The sequence below is a fragment of the Crinia signifera genome, chromosome 6 (genome assembly GCF_055691185.1).
Source record: "Crinia signifera chromosome 6, ASM5569118v1, whole genome shotgun sequence".
Taxonomy (NCBI): domain Eukaryota; kingdom Metazoa; phylum Chordata; class Amphibia; order Anura; family Myobatrachidae; genus Crinia; species Crinia signifera.
Window position 1 is genome coordinate 256,259,569 of NC_139222.1, and position 24,841 is coordinate 256,284,409.

Sequence of the window (24,841 nt, forward strand, 5' to 3'; positions counted from 1 at the left end):
ACACATACTCATCATTACTAACTGTCACATTTTTAAACATGTGCTGCATTAATTCCTAATCAATGTATTCTACCAATCCACAGGTGGCCTGGAAAACATAAATTGTTGGTAGACCTCAAGGACAGGTTACGCCAACCCTGGCCCAGAACATGAAGATCCCTCCACTGGCTTACTTCCTGCTGCTATACATACCCATGAGTCCCCGCTTTTGATTAGTAACCTATAGTGTTTCTGTATCTACAACTTGGTATTTTTCACTGTGGCCTAATGTCCAGCATCCCCCGAGATGCTGGGTCTACCCCTGGATACAGTGCTGGCTCCTCCTCAGTGATAGAAGCCAATTGTTGCAGGATAACGCCACACTGCAGCACTTGATCCTATCACTGTGTAGTAGCTAGCATGTTGGTGTCCCCAATTCCCAGGGAGACATCCATGTGAAGCATGCACAAAATGTCTCCTTTTGCTCTGAGTGGTGCCCTGCTTTTCCCTAGATTTTTTCAACATTTTTATTGCAAAGGGACTTGTTCAACACTCACTAAATTTGGCCACACCTCCAATAACCAGGCCCATCCTTGCTCTTACACAGAGAAGGGGGTTTGGATCCGCACAGACTTTTATCATCAATTAGAACAATCTAGAAAAACATCTACTAGGACCAATATGTTAGACGACTTTATAGATTTTTGTAGTCTCGGATTGGTGGTGCAATACTGAAAAGCGCTAGGGTGATTCACCAATCTGGATTGGAAATCAGAAGTGACTTATATCTTAGTTCCCATATACAACCAACCTGGTACTCTCATTCGACACCAGTGCCGGCTGCTACCTATATACCCCATTCGGGCTGGAATCCAGCAAGGCCAATAAGGGGCCAGTTTGGTAACCAGGGAGGAGACCCCTGGGGAAAAACTGGTATGGTAGCATAGACAGGGTGATCGAACAGCAGACACACAGGAGCCACCGGTTGTAGGAGCACTTCTCACGTGGGACCTTTCTTACTAATAATATCTACTAGAGTGGGACACCACTATCCTCTATAGAGCACCAACAATCTGATATTGAAATCAGATTACATATAAACAACTGTGTGGGAATACCTGGGCAAGCTGGCAAAGCTGACTAACGTAAACTAATGACAATTGCTGAGGCAATATTAATAGAACACATGAGTGAATCAATAGAAGTGTGAAAAGTTATAAATAAGGGTATCACACTTCAATTTAACAAATATCATGTGTATATGTATGTATGTCTTTGTCTTGTTTTTGTGTTATGTGTTGTTTGATTGACAGTCCAATGATAATGTACTAAATGACTGATCAAAAATTAAGGAACGCTCCATATTTTACACTAAGAAGCCTATTAAAAGTCATGTTTTAACTTAATAATCATATCATACAATTTATAAAATAAAGAGTGCGCCCAAAAAGGCACATTTGCCTTACCGTTTGCCCCTTGCAAACAACCCCCCTTTTTTTCCATCCTTGCTCTTGACAGCCCTATCTATGGGGGCTGCTTTTTTGCAGAATTTACTAAGCTCTGGAATGCGATGCATTTTGGAACTTTGCCCCTGGTATCTGTGAGCTACTTTCTGCAAGAGTTACTGCGAGAGGTAGGAAAAGAGACAGCATGTCCCAGAGTTCCTCTGGTAGTTCCCCTGGGTGCGATCCATTCTTGTTTTGTTATATTTCTATACTTTGTTATAAAAAAAAAATAAAAAATAACATTTTTGGCATTTGTGATTGTGCCCTATTTTAAGCTAATTCTTATATTAAAAACCCTACGTTAACAAAAATTTTGTACTAACATTATATGCTGGTGATGTAAAAACTAAATGTTACTATATATAAATATAATATACTAGTAACCCCACTCGAAGCAAATGCTTTGAAAGCTAGTCTGCTACCTTGTGATTGCCTCTGTGTTTTTGCATGTGTGTTTGCATGTGTTTTCGGAGACACACAAAGGGACACTAGACATATATACAGATGTTTGACAGCCCAAGCTTTGACAATGTTTTTTTTTTTTTAACTGGTTTATTATGCACCAATTTATGCCACACTCCTGCTTTAGCTCCACACACATGTTCTATATGTTCTGTATATTAATCGCGGGCCCCACAATTTATAATGGCAGCCCTGGTCGTTAGTAAATTTGCAATCAGATACAATGCATCCTTTTCACATAAAAAGAAAAAGCTAAATCGATTCAAACCAACATTTAGTAAATTTACCACTAGTGGGTTGGTTGGACTGTGGGCAGAATCCAACAAGAAAATAATGAGAACAAGGATTCATTATATACAATCTCCAATTGCTCCCTAGTAAGGATAGGAATTAGCATTGTGTAAGAATACTTACATAGTAGAAGAACGTGACATGATCAGATTTAGGATCCCGGCTCTTGATATCGTATTCCACAGTCACTGACAGATCGGAGTCACAAGGAATTTTCTCTGGATCTGTTTCTACAGGTATATTCAGAAAACTGTGACTCTCAGAGTATAAGGAGACCAGATACATTTCTGCCAGGTGATGCCTATGAAAGTCCTCATCATCCTCATGTGATGCAATCTTTGCCTGAGGGTAAAACACATAAGAAGAATAAAACCACCTGTAAATTTTTTGCAATTAGTTACAAATACTATAATATAAAATCACACTTTTTGCAATATAAATTCTTGCTGATATCAGCTCATTTAAAGGACAACATGCTGGAGACATTAGAGGTTTTTCAGACCTAGGGCGGGAAGCTGTAACATCCACGCCCCCGGGCCGCCGCACATCACCGACTACCGCAGAGATAATTATTGCATATGCTGTAACATATGCGATAATTATGGCAAAGGACAGCTCTTGCGTTAACAGCTGTCCTTTGCAATCTGGCCGGTGATGTGCAGTGGGTCCCGGCGGCTCCCCCCTCCCTCCCTTACCTGGCCTGGATGCTGCTGCCGGGCGGCCACACCTCCTCCTCCATGCACCCGGAAGAGGATTACAGTACAGGGAGGAGGAGGTCACAAGTCCGGGCAGCACAGCTCTTTGCTGCCCGGACAAAGGTGAGGGAGGGGGGTGGTTGGTGTGGGGCAGCGGGGGTCAGTGAGGGGTGGCGGTGGGTTTCTGTAATAGCCCATAGGCTTCTATGGGGCATTACCAGGTTTTGCTGGTGATGCCCCCATCACGATAACCTGGCGGGGGGGTTAGGGAATCCCACAATGCGGTAAAAACCCCAATAACAGGGTTTTTCCACATTTTTCCTTTAGAGAATCTCCCCCCTAATCACTGGGCTGCAATTTCACAGGCATGACAAGTAATGAATGGCTGAACATGCATACAGCATACTTGCCTACCCGACAGCGGCGGCTCATACCTCTGTGAAAGAGGGGGGCTGCCGCGATACGCCCCCTCTCCACTGCGGATGTGCTTGTGGTTCCCTCTGCCAATCCTGGTCCTCAATGCGGGGCTGGCGTATGTGCATTAGCTTCTTCTACTGCGCATGCGCTGACCCCCAGCCTCTACGGGCTGCTGTTGACTGAATATCCTCCTCTAACTGCGCATGTGTGGAACCTGGTTTTTATGGACTGTCACTTAGCAGCCCATGTAGAGACTTCCCGGAGAGAAGTCCCAATGGGACTGCCTTGGGTGACTGGCAGGTTGGACTTCCAATAGGAAGTCACTGCCAGTCACAGTGAAGCCAGAGCAGTTTCATTGACTGCATTTGGCTTCACTGTCAGAGAAATGTAGTGGATTTTACCTGAGGGGGCTGCAGCCCTGCAGCCCATAGATAAAAACCACCACTGCAACCTGACCCTCTCCATGAGGGCCAAAATGCTCTGTTCCTGGACTTCCCTGGTAATGTATGATTGCCATCACCTGTTGCGAGCTAGGTAATTGATAAGAAAGGTGTTTCACAATAGGTGATGGCAATCATACATTACCAGAGAAGTCCAGGAACAGAGCATTTTCTGCATCATGGAGAGGATCAGGTAGGCAAGTATGGCATACAGATTGTATTGCGCATGTGCAAGGCCATCAATTGATAAAATCCAGTGTCTGTTTATTTAATCGCTGGCCGTTCACAAGTTGATTGACAGGAAACTGCCTGGGTGGATCAGGAAAAACGCAGGCATGACCAAGCATTTTCAGGTAGGGTGTGTGGAATCAGCTTTGGCCCTTATCAGCCTGTTTCTATTGCAATGGCCGAGTATGTCCTGGGTTACACACAGACTGGCAAAATAATTGAATGGTCAGTGAGATATTTTCAGCTAATCACAGACCTGCAATATTTCTGCAAGCGTTTCGCAGGCTTACACAAGGCGGGATTTAACTCTGGCAGAAAGGCGGCTATCTGATCACATGGCTTTGTTGCAAATTAACAGAGAAGTGATCAGATCTGAATAACTCCCATTCATTCCCATTGCAAGGTGAAAAACAACTCCACGTACCTTCATTTATTCAAAAATAATCTCAATGTCACCACAAACTGGCAGCCATTTGTTCTGTCCGTAATCGATCCCGCACACGTCCACATGTCTGTGACCATATCTCCCAACTTTTTCTTTAATGGGCAGTAGGACCTCTTGCACCACAGGTGTGGGTGCTTTCAAAAAGATGCAGAACCTTCTGTGGCCTCATGCTGACAGGGTGTGTCTCAACGCCAGGACCCCCATTTTCTTCACTTGGACTATATAGTCCAAATCGAATAGAAAGTTAATCTGAATCTCACCTGTACAGCTGCATTCAATGCATTCAATGCTGATTGATCCTGATGCGATCCCTGTGGCATCCTCTCAGCAGGCAAGTCTATTTCTGCCTGACGGAAAGGAGGGCACACCCCACCCCCTCCGCACCATCTATCCCTCCCTGACAGACGATGCTGGCACCCCGGCAACCATCGATATAAAATCAATATCGTTGGCCGTCAGATCCGCCTGTGTGTCAGCGAGGGTATGTTTTGCATGTGACTACAGACAACTAAACATGAAAACTTAAATTCCTTTGAATCTATTTGTAAACAAGTGGACTGTTGGTCACAAGAGAACAAAGACTATTCCGCTCCCATCAAAAACAATATACTTTGAGCGCTATGGGTTAATGTTTAAGTGCTGTGTGCAAGTGGCTGCCTTCTGGGAGGGGGATGCCGCCCCCAAAATAGACAAGAAGGAAAAAGGATACCAGTGGGCGCCTTTTGCACACAAATATAGCAATTTATTAAATGGACAAATCACATAAAAAACAAATGTACTAATAAACAGAATATGGACAAAATAAACACAAAATATTAGATATGCATAAAATACTTAAAAAGCATGTGCAATAATAAAATGCTGATTTGATGTGGTATATAGTTACCAGGTCCCGGTAGATGATTCTCATATGCGCATATGAGGCCAGGTACTAGTGTCCAGATTTGGAAGGTAAAATTACCAGCGGTCTGTGGGAGTAGGTGGATAGTTGTAGAATCTCCCAAACCAATATTTGTAATCCACACTGGGTATTCCTTTATAGGCTTTGTAGCCCAACAGAAAATTGCAGAGTAGGTGCAGTCGACAGCCAGTGGTTGTCTCACTTGCAGGTGCGGGGTCTTCAGCAGGTCCCAGTTCGGGTAGGTGAGTGCGCCGATCCGCCACACGCCTGTCAGTGTTTGGGTTGTAAAGATCAGCTATACCGGCCAGCGAGCCAGGTACAAGCCGCTGAACACTGCGGCGGGCGGAGACTACCTTGTTTGTAGGTCTCATGCGCTCTGCTGAATGTGCGGCTGCCGTGTATCGCAAGGGTGGCAAGGTGGCTGTGTGTCGTCTTCAGGGACGCTCCAAAGTTGCGATTTTTGAGGTGATGACGAGGACCGAGGTGTAGCACTTAGTGTGGAGCTCACGCTAGGTGAAAGATTACTCAAGGTCCACGGTCACAGCAGCAGCAACAGGAATTCCTATTCAAGATGCGTTTCGCCGCGCTACGGCGGCTTTTTCAATTGTGTTCAGTGGCTTGTACCTGGCTCGCTGGCCGGTATAGCTGCTCTTTACAACCCAAACACTGACAGGCGTGTGGCGGATCGGCGCACTCACCTACCCGAACTGGGACCTGCTGAAGACCCCGCACCTGCAAGTGAGACAACCACTGGCTGTCGTCTCCATCGACCTAAAGGTGTCGACTGCACCTACTCTGCAATTTACTGTTGGGCTACAAAGCCTATAAAGGAATACCCAGTGTGGATTACAAATATTGGTTTGGGAGATTCTACAACTATCCACCTACTCCCACAGACCGCTGGTAATTTTACCTTCCAAATCAGGACACTAGTACCTGGCCTCATATGCGCATATGAGAATCATCTACCGGGACCTGGTAACTATATACCACATCAAATCAGCATTTTATTATTGCACATGCTTTTTAAGTATTTTATGCATATCTAATATTTTGTGTTTATTTTGTCCATATTCTGTTTATTAGTACATTTGTTTTTTATGTGATTTGTCCATTTAATAAATTGCTATATTTGTGTGCAAAAGGCGCCCACTGGTATCCTTTTTCCTTTTTATTCCGCTCCCATATATGTGGCCAAATAAATCATACTTTGGGGTAACAGTCTAAGGGGGGGTATTCCATATTTGCTACTATTGTATTCAATTGTGGGCATTTTTGCCTGTTTTGGTAGGGGTGTGCACCATGCACTTTTCGTGTTTTGGGTCTGTATCTCCTGCCGTGTTTTGGGTCTGGATCTGTTTAAAAACACCTCCCTTCCGTGTTTTGTGTTTCGGATCTGTATTTTTTTTTTATACCATAAAAACCGCTAAAATCACAGAATTATTTTTTTGCTCCGATGTTATTATTAGCCTCAATAAAAAATGCTCCAAAGTCGGACGGCTGCGTGTTCGGTCAGAGGGCCGATGTATTGTGTTTGCCCATATGCAGAGGCATTTCTGCACATGTGCGAACGCTGCGCACGTCCGAATACGGCGTGAATTCTGAGCAGAAAATGATTGGTAGGAACAATCCGAGCAGGTGGTGAAGAGGGGCGTGAAGGGTTGTTTGGGCTCATTACCATATGCGTGTGCCCCGCGTTTTATGGGCGTTCCCATGAAAATGCTGGGCGTATGTGTGGCAATCTGTGTGGGGGCAGACAGCTGACATAGCCGGATGCCAGCTGCCCGCCCATATCCCTGCTTTCGCACGGAGAAATGTCCAAGTGGTCTGGAGCACTCGAAGCTTTCTGACCTCTCGGTTCATCATTCGATGGTCACCGACCATCGGAGAATGGGGGGGGGTTCCCACAGATGGGGGAGGTGTTCACATGAAACATCCACTCGCGGCCCATTCGCTCGGCCACTTACCACATTCGGACGGTGTGAGCGATCCGTACGGTAGGCGGGGCTAAGAACACTCGGTGGCCGTCCGAAATACGCATCCATTCGAGTCAACTAGAATAAGAGCCATAATGCAAAGAGAATAGGTGCAAGATTGAATTCTCCTTGGGTCCTTCGGCCCACCCTTATGTTGTATTAACAGGACACGCACAGTTTAACAAACCAATAAGACAGGGTCTGCCACAACTGAAATAATTGGTTCGTTTGGACCCCACCAAAAAAAAGAGGTGCAAGATGAAATACATCTACATAAAGAGGACATGCGCAGTATAAGAAACCATTTCAGCGACAGGGTCTGCCATACTGTAACTGTGGCTGAAATAACTGGTTTATTTGGGCCCCCACAAAAAAACCAGTTGCTTTGTCTGCTGTATAAGCCCAGGGGTGCTGCTAAGTCTGCAAATGTAAAAACTTGATGAATTGGCCCCTTAATTTGAGTTAGAAGTAATGCAAAAGAAGAGCAAGCATCTGGACAAACCAAGGACCTGATTCACGTTGGCTTGCTAAGCAGCGTAAATTTGCCTACGTTCACATGGAGTCACCCAGAGTTTTCCTGGGCGCACCACCATTTTTGTGGAAATGCTGGGTGACCCCATGTGACAGCTCCCTGTCCGCTTCCACCACCCCACCCCCCCCTGTGCAAACACTCCTGTGACTGTGCAAGTCACCAAAGGCGTCTGCAAAGTGGCCCTGTAGACACTGGCGGATTGGGATGCCGGTACACCGGGTAGATTCCCGGTGGGCCGTTCCCTCACCCCCGCTATGTGGGCTGCCTCAGCCGCCGGTCAGGCTGCGGTACACTGACTGCACTGAACGCCAGGCTTCAGGGGGGCTTGGTGGAGGGCGGAGCTACACGGACTCAGCGGGGGCGGAGCTAAATGGATTTAACAGGGACGGAGCTACATGGACATGGTGGGGGCGGAGCTACACAGACCCAATGGGGCACGGAGCTACACAGAACTGGCCTGATGATTAGTGTCAGTGTGTATCTTTTTGGCTCAGCTTGTCAGGGTCAGTGGCAGTTTTGCGAGGATTCATCTGTCACTGGCCGACTCCCTGTCCCCTCTCCAGGTCTGCTTAATGTGCCTGGCCTGCTGCTGCTCCTGCTCCTGCATTGGAGGGGCTTGTTTGCATAAAAAGGGTGTGGTCACAGAGGTCTGTGATTAGGCCACGCCCCCGACTTTGCTGCATGGTGACCTGTGACTGTGAGCACTGCAGCAACCTGCCAGCTCACCCTATGGGTGAGATTTAATAGGATGAGAGATTCAGAAAGTGAGAGATTTGGTAAGAAATATCCAGGTTTTTTTTAAAGCGGCAATCATTTACACTGCAAAACCAGTTAGATTTGGAAGTGTAAATGATTGCCGCTTTAAAAAAAATGGAGATTTCTTACCAAATCTCTCACTTTCTGAATCTCTCATCCTATTAATTCCTACCCAATATGTCTGACTGGTGCAGGATACCACTATATGGAGCCCTGCCATGATGGAGCAAGAAAAGGAGCAGAGTATCCCAGCAACCAGGAAGGAGAAGGTAAGGGGAGTGTTTGTGTCTGTCACGTGGATTTCTATGCCTTCCCTAGTGCCCTGCGTTTTACTACATCCTCCCTAGTGCCCTGTGTCTCAACACGTCATCCCTAGCACCCTGCATCTCACCACACCATATCGGCATCTCACTAAATAATCACTAGCGCCTTACGTCTCACTACGCCAACCCTAGTACCCTGCGTCTCACTACACCCTCCCTCCTGCCCTGCATCTCACTATTGGCGGGATGTACATCGCCACCCTTCTGTACTTCGCCATCGCCATATACTGTACATCGCCACCCTTCGCCTGACAGCCGCCGCCTATGTACTAACATATGCGGCTAGCATCGGGTGGCGGTGACGGAGACCCCCGCGATACCTGTGATGTGGTCTGCGGGTGTCTCCGTCACATCCCGGCGGCTGCCAGTGTCCCCCTGCATCTCCTCCTCCCCCCTGCAGCCAGATGTCCTGCCGGCTGTGACACCTGCTGGGGGAGGAGGAGATCAAAGGAGGACAGGAGGGGGGGGTGCGCGGACGGCGGGCGGCAATAGAAGCCCATAGGCTTCTATAGGCGAAACTGGGCGGACGGGTATTGGTACATAGGAAAATGCGGTAAAACATCCTTTTTACTGCATTTTCCCTTTAGTACATCCCGCCCTATGCCCTCCCTCCTGCCCCGTGTCTCATTATGCTCTCCCTTCTGCCCTGCAACTCACTAAGCCCTTCCTAGCATTTTGCATCTCACTATACCCTCTCTTCCATCCTGCCTCTCACTATGTCATCCCTACCATTCATCTCTTTGTCCCCTCCCTACTGTCTCCCTATGCCCTCCCTACTGCCCTGTGTCTCACTACCCCTTACCTACCACCCTGCATCTCACTATCCCCTCCTTTACGCCTCACGTCTCACTATCCCCACCCTACTGCCCACGTCTCACTACCCCTTACCTACCACTCCGCATTTCACTATCCCCTCCCTACCGCCCCGCATTTCACTATCCCCTCTCTACCTCCCCACATCTCACTATCCCCTCCCTACCGCCCCGCGTCTCACTATCTCTTACCTACCGCCCATGTTTCACTATCCCCCTCCCTACCACCCCAAATCTCTCTATCCCCTCCCTACCGTCCCGGCATCCCTCTTTAACCTCCCTACAGTCTTTCTATCCCCTCCCTACATCTCCCTATACCTTCCTTACTGGCCTGTGTATCTCTGCTTCCTCTGCATCTTTCTGGGCGGGATGCTCTAACCCAGAAATGCAGTAAAAACGCCGTTACTGTTTTTTTTTTACCTCATTTCTATATTCTCTAACAGTGTCAGCGCTTCGGAGGGAATCGCCAGAAAAAGCTGGCGATTACCTGCAGAAGCCTATGGGCTTCTTACCGCAGTGCTGTCCCTCACGGATCCCTCCCAGCATGCCCTGAGGCTGGCTCCAGCTCATGCACAGACAGACTCCTGGGTCTCAGACCCGGAAGTCCAGCGTTGTGGCCGCATCGCAAGGGACAGCTCTTATCGCAAGAGCTGTCCCTTGTGTTAATGATCGCATGTTAGAGCATATGCGATCATTAAAAATAGGATGGCCGGCGAAGGGAGGCTGCGCATGTAAGAATATCCCGTCCTCTATCCTCTCGAGCAGGTAACAACTTCTGCTACACCACAGTGGGATGCAGAGGGATTGGACCTGCAGTGCTATGTATGGTATGCATCGAGGCAGTGCTAGGGGGCACAAGCCAAAATATTGCCATGGGCATCAAATTGTTTAGGGCCGGATCTGGTATCAGTACATCAGTATGTATCAGTGTATGTCAGTACATCACTGTGTATCAGTATATTTTGGTATATATTACTAAAGTGTATATCAGTACATCAATGTGTATCAGTGTGGATCAGTACATCAGTGTGTATCTGTGTCTATCCATAGATATCAGTACATTGATGGGCAGATTGGCCCTGGCCGGCCCATAACACATTAGAACCGGCTGCTCTCCCCGCTGGCTCCATCCTCCTCCCTCTGATCCCTTACAGGCAGCGCATTCGCACGCTGGCCTGAGCTGCACTGGTGTGGGGTGCTCTTTATGGCTGCAGGCCCTGACTGGGTTGTGTGGCTGGCTGTGCAGGGGTTTCAGCTCAGGAGGGTGCCAAGGCTTCATGAAAAGGATCCCGAGAACCAAAGGTCCCTGCTGGAGGTATCCAGAGCTGAAGTGCGGTGACATGAGGTAAACCCGGTCCGGTGCATCTTCCCAAAAAGCAGGCTCCTTTCATCCACATGAAGGCCAGGTTAGTAGCTACTACACACACCATGAAGCCTAACCTTATCCATATAAACACACCCGTAGCCTAACCCTATCCACACACACACACACACCTGTGGCCTAATCCTATCCACACACATACATTGCCTAATGGTGCCCACACACTAGAACGATTTTTTGGCCGATTTCCAATAAATCGGCCGATATATCGTCCGATGTTTACAGATGATTTTGGTCCGATGCGCGCTCCCGTGGATCTTTTGCTAAATCTTCTGATCTTACGTGCTGCATGAAAGATCAGAAGATTTAACAAAAGATCCATAGGAACGCACACGGGATCTTAAGAAAAATCTTTGGTAAAGATGTGCGCTTGCCTGAAATCTATTGTCCAGGACAGGCAAAAGATATCAAGGCTAATTTATGCGCACATCTTACAATCGCAGATCTTTCTAGTGTGTGGGCACCTTAACTCTGTCCATACACACACACACGTAGCCTAACCCTATCCATTCATCCTCCCGCAGGATAACCCTAATCTTTCATACACACTGGCCTGCAGCATAACTGTGGTGGAGAAATCTCGTGAGGGGGTGTGGTCAGCCTGGAGGGGAGAAGTGATATACAGTATGAGGTGGGCATATCTTTTCCCCCTTGGTGACTACGCCCCTCATGAGATCCCACCCCGATAAGGGCTGCTTTGAGAAATTTCCCAAGCTGGTTTAAAATCCCAATCCGCCCCTGCCTGTAGATGAGAATGCACAGAGCCAAAACATCGGTCCCCAGTGTGAATATGCCGGGGACTGATCAAACCTAATTAAGGCCCCATGTTGCAATGCAAGTAGGGTAAATATATTTATTAATATTTTAGAATGCAGGGTAAATACTGGGCTTTATTGCGTAGAATATAATACTGGAAAGCTTTATTTATATCTTCTTTGGGGTTGAGTTGGATTGGCACTGGTATTGATAGTAGATAGAATTAGGTAGTTACCAACATGCGCACCGTTGCTCTGTTATACAGTTTAGCGGCAAAGGTCGATGGTTGGTGGTGCTCCCAAAAACGGAGTTCAAATGCTGAACTGAAAAAAAGGGGGAGTCTGGAGATGACTCAAAGGGAACCCGACAAGGTTTTTGGGGGCACACTTGTAGATAATCTGAGTATGATATGGTGTCTGTATATTAAAATATAACTTTTAATTGTTAAACACTAAAATACAAATCTCAAGTATATATTATCATGTGAGCTTCAAAAAGTTGATTCTTTTCTCCACCCCAAAACAATAAATCAAAGACTTTGTCCAGTGGTTGGTTTTTAAATAAACACCGCGAAAATTTCATAATCAATATATGTTCCTCGGAAAAAGTAGAATAAATCAATAATGACATCCAATTCATTATCATCAAGGAAAATAATTAAAGTGGAACAGGACACGCCCCCTTGTGGCACTCGGTTGGTGGTGGGGGATGGTAGGATGAGTGTAAAAATTAAGACATAAAGAGAAAGAGAAGGCAGGGTATAGAGATCACGTATCGCTCCCACAGCGTGTTGGCTTTTGCTGTTATGATGTACTACAGCACCGGCTATTCCCTGTTAGTTCCCCAGACAGGTACTGGGCCGGCCCATCACTGTTTAGCTTCTGGGTTCGGATGGTACCAGGAGGTTCAGTGAGGTATGGCTGTAAAATGAGAGAGCACTGCTGGTCCGAAATGAGCTAAAGTTTGCTTCTGCTGTTGGCCCAGCCACAAAGAATCCCTCCCTGTTACCACGTGGGCATAGCAAGGAGACAGATTGTAGCGGTGCCAATGAGAGAGTCACTGAAAAATAGATTAGAGGGAATAGTAAAGAGGGTGAATGTGATGTCTAGACCCCACTTCTGCTGTCCGCAATCTTGCGATGTATAGGATTGCGGATGAGAGAGAGGGGGCAAGGCGATCCTCCCTTGAATGAGGAAAAAAGGAAAAGAAAGTGATTTTGGCACGTTGCCTGAATGTAAATGCGAATGTACCCTCAGTCCAACTTATGGCTAGTGTTCTAGGTGTCAGGGTTTGATTGTTCTCATCACCCAGTTCACCCCGGGGTTTGTTTAAATACTGTTTATTGAACAGGGTTTAGGTAATGCTCAGTACCCCAGATGTCTGAGATTGGGTTCAGTATCCCAGATGTCTGAGATTAGACTCACAGGAGGGGGTGGGGTTTTGGTTCAGTTTCAGGGGATACACAGGTATAGTATTCACTGTAAAGAAAGTACAATTTATACTCCGCTCCTAATGTATATAACGGTCGGCGCCGTGGTCTACCCGTATGATCTTTTAGTATCAGATATCAAGCTGGTACCATATACACCCAGCTAATCAAAGACGCTGTCAGGTTGTCACTGAGAGTAATATAAATGAAGACAAAGCAAATTATGGTCACAGGCAGGATTTAGTTAAGTACATTGCTTTTCCTATCACGGCAGTTTACAATCTGCAGGTGTCCAGCTGGTACCATAAACATCCGTCAAATCAAAGACGCAGTTAGTTTGTCATAAACAGTAATACAGATGCAACAGGCTAAGATACAGTACAGTTCAGCGTTGAGTAATCTTAGCCTAAACTGTATGGGATGCAGAGTTCACCAAAAATTATAGCTGCACTGTCACGGCTCTATTAGATATATATATATATATATATACACATGCACTGTGCGTTCAGTTAGATCAGTGGGCTAATGCAGGTAATGTGAGTGCATACAGGTGCGCTTAATTAAAACAGTGAAAAAATGCATGCTTTATTTATACACTGCAATGTACAGTAGCTTTCAGTTTGGATACTACTCTCTCAAATATAACCCTGACTGCAAATGTTACATCTGCCCCGACTGCCGCTGAGAAGTACAGTATGGGGGGGGGGGGGGGGCTATTTCCTTATGTACATGGATAAAATAGAAAAATGCAATAGCCTCACCTTGTTGCAGAGTCACTTACCGTTAATGATAGTTGGCTGTCCCATGTAGTAGTGTTGAGTTCACCATGAGCAATTCCATTGTTGTCAGTCACCAGACTTGCAGCCTTTTTACTATTTCCATCCCTGTATATGGATATGGCTTCATTTGCTATGGGCTGATCTTTCTCATCAATAACACGCACCTGGTGATGATAAGTGCAGATCAAAACCTTCATATAATGAAAGTAACTGTATATTTTCAGTAATAGAATGATGTCAGGGGCAGACGCAGGATTTCCGGAGGAGGGTTTACTAATGTTTGAGTTTAGATCGAATGCCGCCAGTCCATAAAGATGCATAATTAACATATACCGTAATAAGCTATAGTCTGTCCCAAACAAAGGGGCAGATGTACAGTATTAAGCCTGGTTAAGTGATAAAGTGGTTATAATGCACCAGTCAATCATCTATTAACTGTCATTTTTTGAAACACAATACTCAGATATTTTGACAGTTTAGTGATGTCATCAATTCTGGCATACCCTCCAACATATCTGACAAAAAAACTGGTACAGTGGATGTGGCTATGTATATATATATATATATATATATATATATATATATATATATATATATAGAGAGAGAGAGAGAGAGAGAGAGAGAGAGAGAGAGAGAGAGAGAGAGAGAGAGAGAGAGAGAGAGAGAGAGAGAGAGAGAGAGAGAGAGAGGGGCGTGTCCACGTGTAAAGCGGTCGTGGCCATGACCCTTTTACTTTCCACTTCGTATCCAACATTTTTTAGAGTCCCATTTTTAAATAGAGATACTGTAACTGCGCAGGCTGTCCCTACCTCTGCCCAATCAACTGTCTGGGGTCTGGCTGGAAGATAACAGGAAACTTCGGCCGTTAGTCCCCACTCCCCACTGCCAGGTTCTCCGTGCTGCGGCTTGTGACATCATGCAGCCCATTTTTTGATCTCAGTGTAAGCTTGTTCTGTAGCGGCTGGGGTGGCGCTGGTAGAGCAATCAACAGTATGGCACTGCTGAATGGCCGCACACAGCATGTCGGGACTTGTAGTCTCCCCGCAGCCATGCCATGACATCCTCCAAGCGCAACCTATCCCCGAGCAGGGAGAGGCAGGCCCGCTGCGTCCCCCCACTGTGCACCCTGGGAGATATAGTCCTGGCCGTCAGCTCAACCACGCTCCCTGGGGAGCAGTCAATGGTATTTTGAACTACGACTCCCAGAGACCCTCAATCACCCAGAGCTTCTGTTAAAAAAAAATGGTACAATCGGTACAGTTTATTTTATCCAGTACAGACCGTTAAAACGGTACTTTACTGGGTAAATCGCTACAGTTGGAGGGTACGTTCTAGTGCGAATTAAACTGCATTTTTTAATTAGATTTTTAACATGTCTGGTAACCCCAACAGGATTCTGGACTCTGCATTATCTCTTCCAAACAGTCCCCTTTTGTCAATCACTTTGTAATATATCCCCACTGCGATTGGCCTCACAAAGTTAAACTGGAGCATGTGGCACAGGCCCAGTAGGCAAATAATCGCTCAGTTGTGTAAATATCGGCATTGTGTACAAATCAGAGTCAAAACCTCTGTGCTGGATTCATTATATATAACTTTTACTGTAAATTATAATCTAATCAATATACCAAAGAATGGTCTGGCGCTGCAACCCAATATTTAGGATTACGGTATATTAAAAGTCTAGTGCTATTAACTTTTATTTCCTGCTGCTGTGATATTATAAAGTGCTCAAACCGCAAAAGTTAGAAAACCAAGAAACAAGATATATCACCGCACATGGGAATACATACTTACTGTATGTTCCAAAATAAAATTATTTAATGACATGACAATTGACAGACAATAGATACAACACAGTTAATATATAATAATTAAAGATTTCTGCACCAAAGAAATGAAGAAAAAATAAATATTAAAAAGAACTCAATGTTAATTAGAGTTGACTCTTATTAAAAAGAAATTTTAGATCTGCTGGCACAGTCCCTGATTAGGATGCTACCATCATTAATATGTGGCTTAGATGTTAGCAGAGGAAGCCGCTGATGCTAACAGTAGGCGGGGAAATGCATTAGACCAGGCATGTCCAAACGATGGCTCTCCAGCTGTTGTGAAACTACAAGTCCAATCATGCCTTGCTACAGGTTTACTATTAGGGAATGTTAAAACTATGGCAAGGCATGCTGGGATATGTAGTTTCATAACAGCTGGAAGGCCATAGTTTGGACAAGCCTGCATTAGACTGACGACTTTTAAAAGCACCCGGGAGGTCACTCATCAATACCTAACTGCACATATCTAAGTGGCTGCACAACCATCAAAAAGAAAAAGGAGAATAAGAACTATAGACTCTGGAGAAGGCTGAAAATACTGGGCACCAGCGCCAGCAGCTGGGGGTCACGGAGGGGGAGAGGCCTGATGGGTATGTGAGACAACTACAGGTATCCCATATTCTGTCTGGCCAGGCTGGAAGTCTGCACCATTGCATGCATTACTAATTACCAATAGAAGACTGAACTGTTACTATAAACCATACTAACCCTTGACAGTGAACCAAACTAACCATACTAACTGCAGGGCTCCATCTGTACTTCTTAACAGTACTCTAATGAAGGTGAAATGGGAAGCCTAACTAACATCTGAGTCTCCACCATTGCATGCATTACTAACTACTAATAGAAGACTGTACTGTTTCTATAAACTATACTTACCGTGGACAGTGAACCAAACTAACCATGCTAACTGCAGGGCTCCATCTGTACTTATCAACAGTATTCTAATGAAGGTGAAATGGGAAGCCTGACTAATATCTGAGTCTCCACCATTGCATGCATTACTAAACTACCAATAGAAGACTAAACTGTTACTATAAACCATACTAACCCTGGACAGTGAACCAAACTAACCATACTAACTGCATGGCTCCATCTGTACTTCTTAACAGTACTCTAATGAAGGTGAAATGGGAAGCCTAACTAACATCTGAGTCTCCACCATTGCATGCATTACTAACTACCAATAGAAGACTGAACTGTTACTATAAACCATACTAACCCTGGACAGTGAACCAAACTAACCATACTAACTGCAGGGCTCCATCTGTACTTCTTAACAGTACTCTAATGAAGGTGAAATGGGAAGCCTAACTAACATCTGAGTCTCCACCATTGCATGCATTACTAACTACCAATAGAAGACTGTACTGTTTATTATAAACCATACTTACCGTGGACAGTGAACCAAACTAACCATGCTAACTGCAGGGCTCCATCTGTACTTATCAACAGTATACTAATGAAGGTGAAATGAGAAGCCTGACTAATATCTGATTCTCCACCATTGCATGCATTACTAAACTACCAATAGAAGACTGAACTGTTACTATAAACCATACTAAACCTGGACAGTGAACCAAACTAACCATACTAACTTCAGGGTTCCATCTGTACTTATTAACAGTATACTAATGAAGGTGAAATGGGAAGCCTGTCTAACATCTGAGCCTCATATTAATGATGGTAGCACCCTAATCAGGGACTGCGTCAACAAATCTGACATTTAATAAGTCGACTCTAATTAACATTATTAAGTTCTTTTTAATATTTTATTATTTTTCTTCATTTTTTTTTTGGTGCGCTTCTCTCTTCAATTATTGTATATTAACTGTGTTGTATGTATTGTCTGTCAATTGTCGTGTCATTAAATAATCTAAGAGATGACCCTTATAAACTCTATGTATTTATATTTGATTCATTTAGTGCAAAAAGAAATGTTTTCCTCCAAATGTCTCTGGAAATGTAATTACCTTGATGTGGAATGGAGCACCTGTAGTGTAATAGTGTGCAGGATCCACAAATGTAATGGATTTGTGCTTTTTTAAATAGGGTTCAGCTGAGGCTGTCTCAGTGTGACCTACAGGAAGATAAATACTGTGTTAGTACAAATTTACTGTCACATATTGTGGAGACTAACGGGGCCTACACACTGGGTGATTTCAGGGTACAGTATTTTGTAAGCGATCTGACTCTAGAAAACACCCCTTCATCGCTCCGGGTGTAGGGGGCCATAGCGATAGCAATGTATGGCCCCATGCATCGCTTTAGCCCGGTGATTAATATCCAGCATGCTGGATAAATCTAGTAAGATCGCCGGTCAGGGCCAGTGCTCTTACCGGAGAACACTGATGGTGACAGATCGCTCAGCATGCAGAGCTGACACATTGGGGGAAATTTACTAACAAAAGTATGCTTATTTTAGTCATATTCACATATATGAAATATGATGGCTTACACGTATTTTTGACATTTACTCTGCTGAAAATACGCTAAATTTGTATTCATGGCACATTTGTATTCCTATTTACAAATACAAAACAAGTAGGGTTCCCCTGTATTTCGGCAACCAGCACCGGGCCCAACTAGCCATCAGAGTCATGCCCCACCCGAGGGTGGGGGGGACTTTTTATATAAGTCCCGCGGCAAAAGCATTAACCACCAGACTGGGCAGCCAGGCCGGGAGCCTGGGGGAAGTGGGGACACCCCAATGAAGGGGTCCCCCTCCAGAGTTAACCCTGCCCAGGCTTAAGCCTGGTGCTGTTCCTGGTGCCCCTGGGCTTTGGGCACAGGGCTGTTAGTGTAAAAGATCGATAAACCTATTGGGTTCTGCTGAGGAACTATAAGTCCCAGTAAGCCTGGGCTGCATACTGGGACTTGGCATGCGGCACATTAATGGACTTGCTGGCACTCTTGGTTTCACAGCAGAACCAATAGGCAAATAAACACACAAACACACCAGAAAATTAAAACTTTATTTCATACAGGAGCCCACACATACTGTACCAACTTACCTATCTTGATATGTAGATCGGTCCCCTTCTCCAGTAGAACTCCCATTTGTGAGTACCTGGGGAAGGAACCCATATTTACCACCTCCTAGGCGTGAATCACATCCTCTTCGATCCCTGTAGGCATCCACGTACTTGGCAAAAAAATAATGTTTGCAAACCCCCACCCCCATGAAGCGCTATTGGCCCCCTAGTGGCCAATGAGGAGCCGAGTTGGCCGCTAAGCACCCAATAGCTCTATTCAGGGGGAGGAGCCGCTGAATGTAAACAAACCTTCTGTGGCTTCTGCCGGTACCTGCGGGCATCGCATACAGGCGTGTTCTTTTTTTTGCCAAGTACGTGGATGCCTACAGGGATCGAAGAGGATGCGATCCACGCCTAGGAAGTAGTAAGTATTGTTTCCTTCCCCAGGTACCCACAAATTGAAACTCTACTGGAGAAGTGGACCGATCTACATATCCAGATAGATAAGTTGGTACAGTATGTGTGGGCTCTTGTATGAAATAAAGTTTTATTTTTCTGGTGTGTTATTTTTCTGGTTTTCTGGTGTGTTTAAGCTCTGTCCCTGTGATGCCACTCCACCCCCTTATTGGGGTAGTTACAAAAAATACCCCATGTAGTGGCTATGTATGGGCTGCCACTATCGTCGCCACATTTAAAAAAAAAAGAATGCAATATTCTTTAATGTCTTACTTCCACTACAAATAGAAACTGCAGATACTGTAGGTTGGTCAGTTTAGGCACAAAGGGTGTCTGTGGCGCTATGGGTGAGAGCTGTGTGTGTTTTTGTCTATATCCCACCAGCCTTTGTGGTAGAGGGATGCTGCCCTCTAATTGGACATATATTGGAAAAAAATTACCACTAGGCGCTCGGGGTAAAGATAATGGGGGAAATGTACTAATATGGATTTGTAAAAAAAAAGCGTGGGGTCCCCCCCACAGCTGTAACCAGCACCAGACAACAGAAATTTACTTAAATAAGAATATTATGCACTGTATGAAAAACAATAAAAAATAATAAACATAGAAATAAGAATACAAAATACACATAAAATTAATTGATTAGTACCAAATTCCTAAAGAATTCCGCGTGAATGTCGCAATACATTAATGATGTGTCGTGCTGAATAGCGCGCTGGAAGCTCCTCCGATGAGAGAGGCTCCATCTGTACCTTTATGCAACATCATGTTTCCTCAGTAACTCTTACCTGTGCCATCTTCTGTCAGTGAAGCTGAAAACTGTAAATAACCTATACTTTCCTTCGAAAGTTTAAAAAAACTAAGATCAATCTCCTTGGCCAGGCATCCTTTGCTGTCAGTCTACAAAAAGATAAGATGCAAAGTATGATTAATATAAATGCATGACAAGGTTAAGTGAGGAAGCCAAAAGTTGATTTCCAAAGAATACAGTAGATGTTCAGCAACTGCAGGTATTGGGCCTTATTCTAATTCGATTGCTCCCCTGCGCGTTCACATGGGAGAGCAATGTTTTGTGTCCGCGCATGTGCAGACGCTGGGTGCATCCCGTTCACACCTAGCAGTGTGGGTGGTGGGCGTGGGGCGGCGGTGACAGGCTGCGCCCATGGGAACGCCCAGAGTTTCATGTGTGTTCCCATAAAAATTCTGGCCGTTCCCATGTTAATGCGGCCCGTGATGCGGGCAGCTGACATCAGCTGTTCGCCCACTTCCCGCACAGGCACTCGCAGATGTAAGATTCCAGAGAGGTGTCTTTCATCTGTGTGCACCTTAGAAAACATTCGATGGTTGGCAGTTAGTTATATTTTGATAATTAACTCCCCCACACCCAAGGCTGCTAATAAATGTTTATTTCCATTCGCAGCGTGCGACGGGGGGTAAACTGGCGACCATTCGGGCGGCGTTACATCCACACGCAACGCTGCAGATGTTACAGTGTTGCGTGTGGACCAGAATAAGGAGATGCTAAAAAAAAAAAATTCATGCCAGCAATAAAGTGTGGTGAGACCGACCCCCAGACATTTATGGTAGAGAGAACTAATGGATGAACACATCTAATTAATTAGATGCCTAAAAACATCTGGCAACATCTAGATTGACAGTAACAGTTCAACACAAGCAAACCGGAAGTCTATAGAAACATAGAATTTGACGGCAGATAAGAACCACTTGGCCCATCTAGTCTGCCCCCGTTTTTTAAACATGTTACCTCAAACCATATTTGATCCTTATTTTTTTGTAAGGATATCAATATGCTTATCCCAAGCATGTTTAAATTGTACTACTGCATTTGCGTCTACCACCTCTGTTGGGAGGCTATTCCACTTATCTACTACTCTTTCTGTGAAAAAATTCTTCCTTACATTTCCCCTGAATCTTCCTCCCTCTAGTTTCAGTGCATGTCCTCGTGTTCTGCTGCTCCTCTTCCTGTGAAGAATGTCTCCAACCTGTACCTTGTTAAAGCCCTTGATATACAGGGGCGGGCTGGGCCGGGGGGCAGAGTGCCATATGCCCCCCGGGACGCTTACCCACCCACTGGCTGCGGGCCGTGCTGCGGCTGGATCAGCTTCTCCAGCCCTCCTGCACTGGCCGCGGCTTACAGAACACGGCCGCGGCTACAGGAAAATGGCCGCCGGCCCCCTGCACTGAGGACATGTTCTCAGTGCAGGAGGCCGGCGGCCATTTTCCTGTAGCCGCGGCCGTGTTCTGGAAGCCGCGGCCAGCGCAGGAGGGCTGGAGAAGCTGATCCAGCCGCAGCACGGCCCGCAGCTAGCGAGCGGGTAAGCGCTCTCCCCCCCCCCTCCCTCACCCCAGCATATGTGTTTCTGTCACTGTGGGGGCATATCTGGCACTGTGTGGGGGCATATCTGGCACTGTGTGGGGGCATATCTGGCACTGTGTGGGGGCATATCTGGCACTGTGTGGGGGCATATGTGTATCTGGCACTGTGGGGGGCATATCTGGCACTGTGGGGGCATATATGTATTTGGCACTGTGGGGACATATGTGTATCTGGCACAGTGGGGCATATGTGTATTTGGCACTGTGGGGTCATATGTGTATCTGGCACTGTGGGGGCATATGTGTATTTGGCACTGTGGGGGCATATGTGTATCTGGCACTGTGGGGCATATGTGTATTTGGCACTGTGGGGGCATATCTGGCACTGTGGGGGCATATGTGTATCTGGCACTGTGGGGGCATATGTGTATCTGGCACTGTGGGGACATATGTGTATCTGGCACTGTGGGGGCATATGTGTATCTGGCACTGTGGGGGCATATGTGTCTCTGGCACTGTGGGGGCATATGTGTCTCTGGCACTGTGGGGGCATATGTGTCTCTGGCACTGTGGGGGCATATGTGTCTCTGGCACTGTGGGGGCATATCTGGCACTGTGGGGGCATATCTGGCACTGTAGGGGCATATCTGGCACTGTGGGGGCATATGTGTCTTTGGCACTGTGGGGGAATATGTGTCTCTGGCACTGAGGGGGCATATGTGTCTCTGGCACTGTGGGGGCATATGTGTCTCTGGCACTGTGGGGGCATATGTGTCTCTGGCACTGTGGGGGCATATGTGTCTTTGGCACTGTGGGGGAATATGTGTCTCTGGCACTGTGGGGGCATATGTGTCTCTGGCACTGTGGGGGCATATGTGTCTCTGGCACTGTGGGGGCATATCTGGCACTGTGGAGGAATATGCGTATTTGGCACTGTGGCAGAATATCTGGCACTGTGGCGGCATTTGTGTCTGGCACTGTGGGGGCATATGTGTATTTGGTACTGTGGCGGAATATCTTGCACTGTGGGGGCATATCTGGCACTGTGGACATCACATTGTGCGGTGTAATGGGCATCATGGTATGGGGCGTAATGGACATTACGGTGTGGGGAGCATTGGGTAATTGCCATCACAGTATGGGGTGTAATGGGCATCAAGGTGTGCAGCATAATGTGTAATTAGCATCACAGTGTGCGGTGTATTGAGTAATTAGCATCGCAGTGTTGGGCGTAATGTGTAACTGGCATCATGGTGTTCAGCATAATGTGTAATTGGCATTACGGCATGTGGCTTTATGTGTAATGGGTATTACAAGGTTCGCTAAAATGTGCAATCTGCAGGTACACAATACAATCATGGTACAGGCAACGCCCCTTATGATAGGCCACGCCCCTAATTTTTCGGCGCGCCTACGGCGCGCAAAAGCATTCCTTCCAGCGGTAACTTGGCTGATTATGGGCCAGTGCTCTGGACTTGCCCCCTAGGCTAAAAGTTGCCAGCCAGCCCCTGTTGATATATATATTATATTATATTATCCTATCATAAGGCGGAGACTTCCTGTCTGAAGGCTTCTAGCTACACCACATACGTCACACGGCTTCTCAATAGATTAGTTGGGAAATAAGAACAATCATTTCTGTACAGATCAGGATGGCTACTTGGATCATTCTGCAGTAATCCTTAACAAGGCATTTCTCACCTTAGCATCTCGGATTTTTATGCATTTCTCTGAGTCGTCTTGATCTTCTTCACTGCTGCTTTCAGTTCTCCAACTATGCCAAGTATTGACAGGACAGATGGTGAGGTTAACAGAGCCATGTACTGGTTTTCCATAGGTGTAACTAGAAAGGAGAGAGGTGAGATAAAGATGGTGATGATGGGGCTAGCTTCATCTTTGCATGGCCATCACGCCAGCCCCGCCAGGGGGCAACAGAGCCTTCCTCCGATCCCCGCTACCTCCCCCGCCGTCGCCGACCGTCGCCCTCGCCGCCCTGAGCGCCCCCCTAACCCTGCCCGTCTCCCTGAAGTGGAGACGGGCAAGGACACGCAGCGTGTGAGACGCACTCGCATCCCAGTTCAGTGAAGCCCCTTCCGCCGGCGCTCGCCAGCGGGGAGGGTCTGGTGAGCCCCGGCCAAGGATGGCAGGGGCTCCATCTGTATCACTATACCATACTTCCCAACTATGCCAATTTTCATGGGACAGTCACAATTTTTCTGACTGCCCCGCATCCCGCTTCAGGTGTGAAAAATATTCTGCAAAGTAAGAATGCTTTACAAAATAGAAATGTTAATGGTTTATTTTTATCAATCAACAAAAAGCAAAGTGGATGAACAGAAGGTAAATCTACATCAAATCAAAACTGATGCTGTTTTGAAGGCAAAAGATGGTCACACCAAATGTTGCTTTGGTTTAGATGTCTGTCCATTCACTTTGCAATTTGTTAATTAATCAAAATAAACTATTAAGGCCCCCATACACAAGGGCCATTTACATGCAATTTGGGCACTTTTAATGCCATTGCGGCAATCAATCACATGAAAAGTTCCCAAATCGCATCTGATCGACGTGATGCCCCGAAGCCTGTGAGTTGCACTTGCTGCAAAAGTGATCTGCTAGATTGCTTCAGAGCAGGGCAGGCTTGGCTGGAATTGCATAGGAGATATTGCATGCAAAAGGACCGCATTTAAACCTGCTGTCCAGGAAGGTACCAGACGGCTGAAGGGCGGATCCCAGGCGACTTCTCCGAGGGGGAAAGTTAAATACTGTATGCCCAGCTTTAGAGCGAGCTTAACTTGCAGCATTTTCTGTACACCCGCCTAAAACCTTTGCACAGTATTGTGTAGATTGTATGGACCATTTCTATTCTACCTGTCTGGTATTGTTGACAGAAGGCTCTGTGATGCTTCAAATGTTGACCGCTCTATTTGTTATGTTGTTGTAAATATATATATATATATATATATATATATATATATATATATATATATATATATATATATATATATATACGCACACACACAAAACATCGGCACTCACCATGCCTAGTTTTGGGTTGCCCTATGGTTTGTGGCCACATTGTTTAAATAGAAATCACAGGGGCTTTGCACTCACTACATTAACTAACAATAATA

General features: G+C 45.9%; 1 protein-coding gene and 1 pseudogene across 1 annotated transcript in view; both read right to left on the bottom strand.

Moving 5' to 3' along the window:
• Positions 1-24,841, bottom strand: part of LOC146009233 (alpha-1-inhibitor 3-like) — a 127,888-nt gene that overhangs the window by 60,754 nt on the left and 42,293 nt on the right. The window contains exons 8-12 of the mRNA XM_083149394.1: positions 23,409-23,550; positions 20,159-20,270; positions 17,913-18,019; positions 14,110-14,271; positions 2,361-2,579 (exon numbers count right to left, since the gene is read on the bottom strand). Of these exons, the coding sequence (XP_083005520.1) occupies positions 2,361-2,579; positions 14,110-14,271; positions 17,913-18,019; positions 20,159-20,270; positions 23,409-23,550 (742 nt within the window). The remainder of the gene's footprint in view (positions 1-2,360; positions 2,580-14,109; positions 14,272-17,912; positions 18,020-20,158; positions 20,271-23,408; positions 23,551-24,841) is intronic.
• LOC146011667 (5S ribosomal RNA) lies at positions 12,710-12,827 on the bottom strand (annotated as a pseudogene).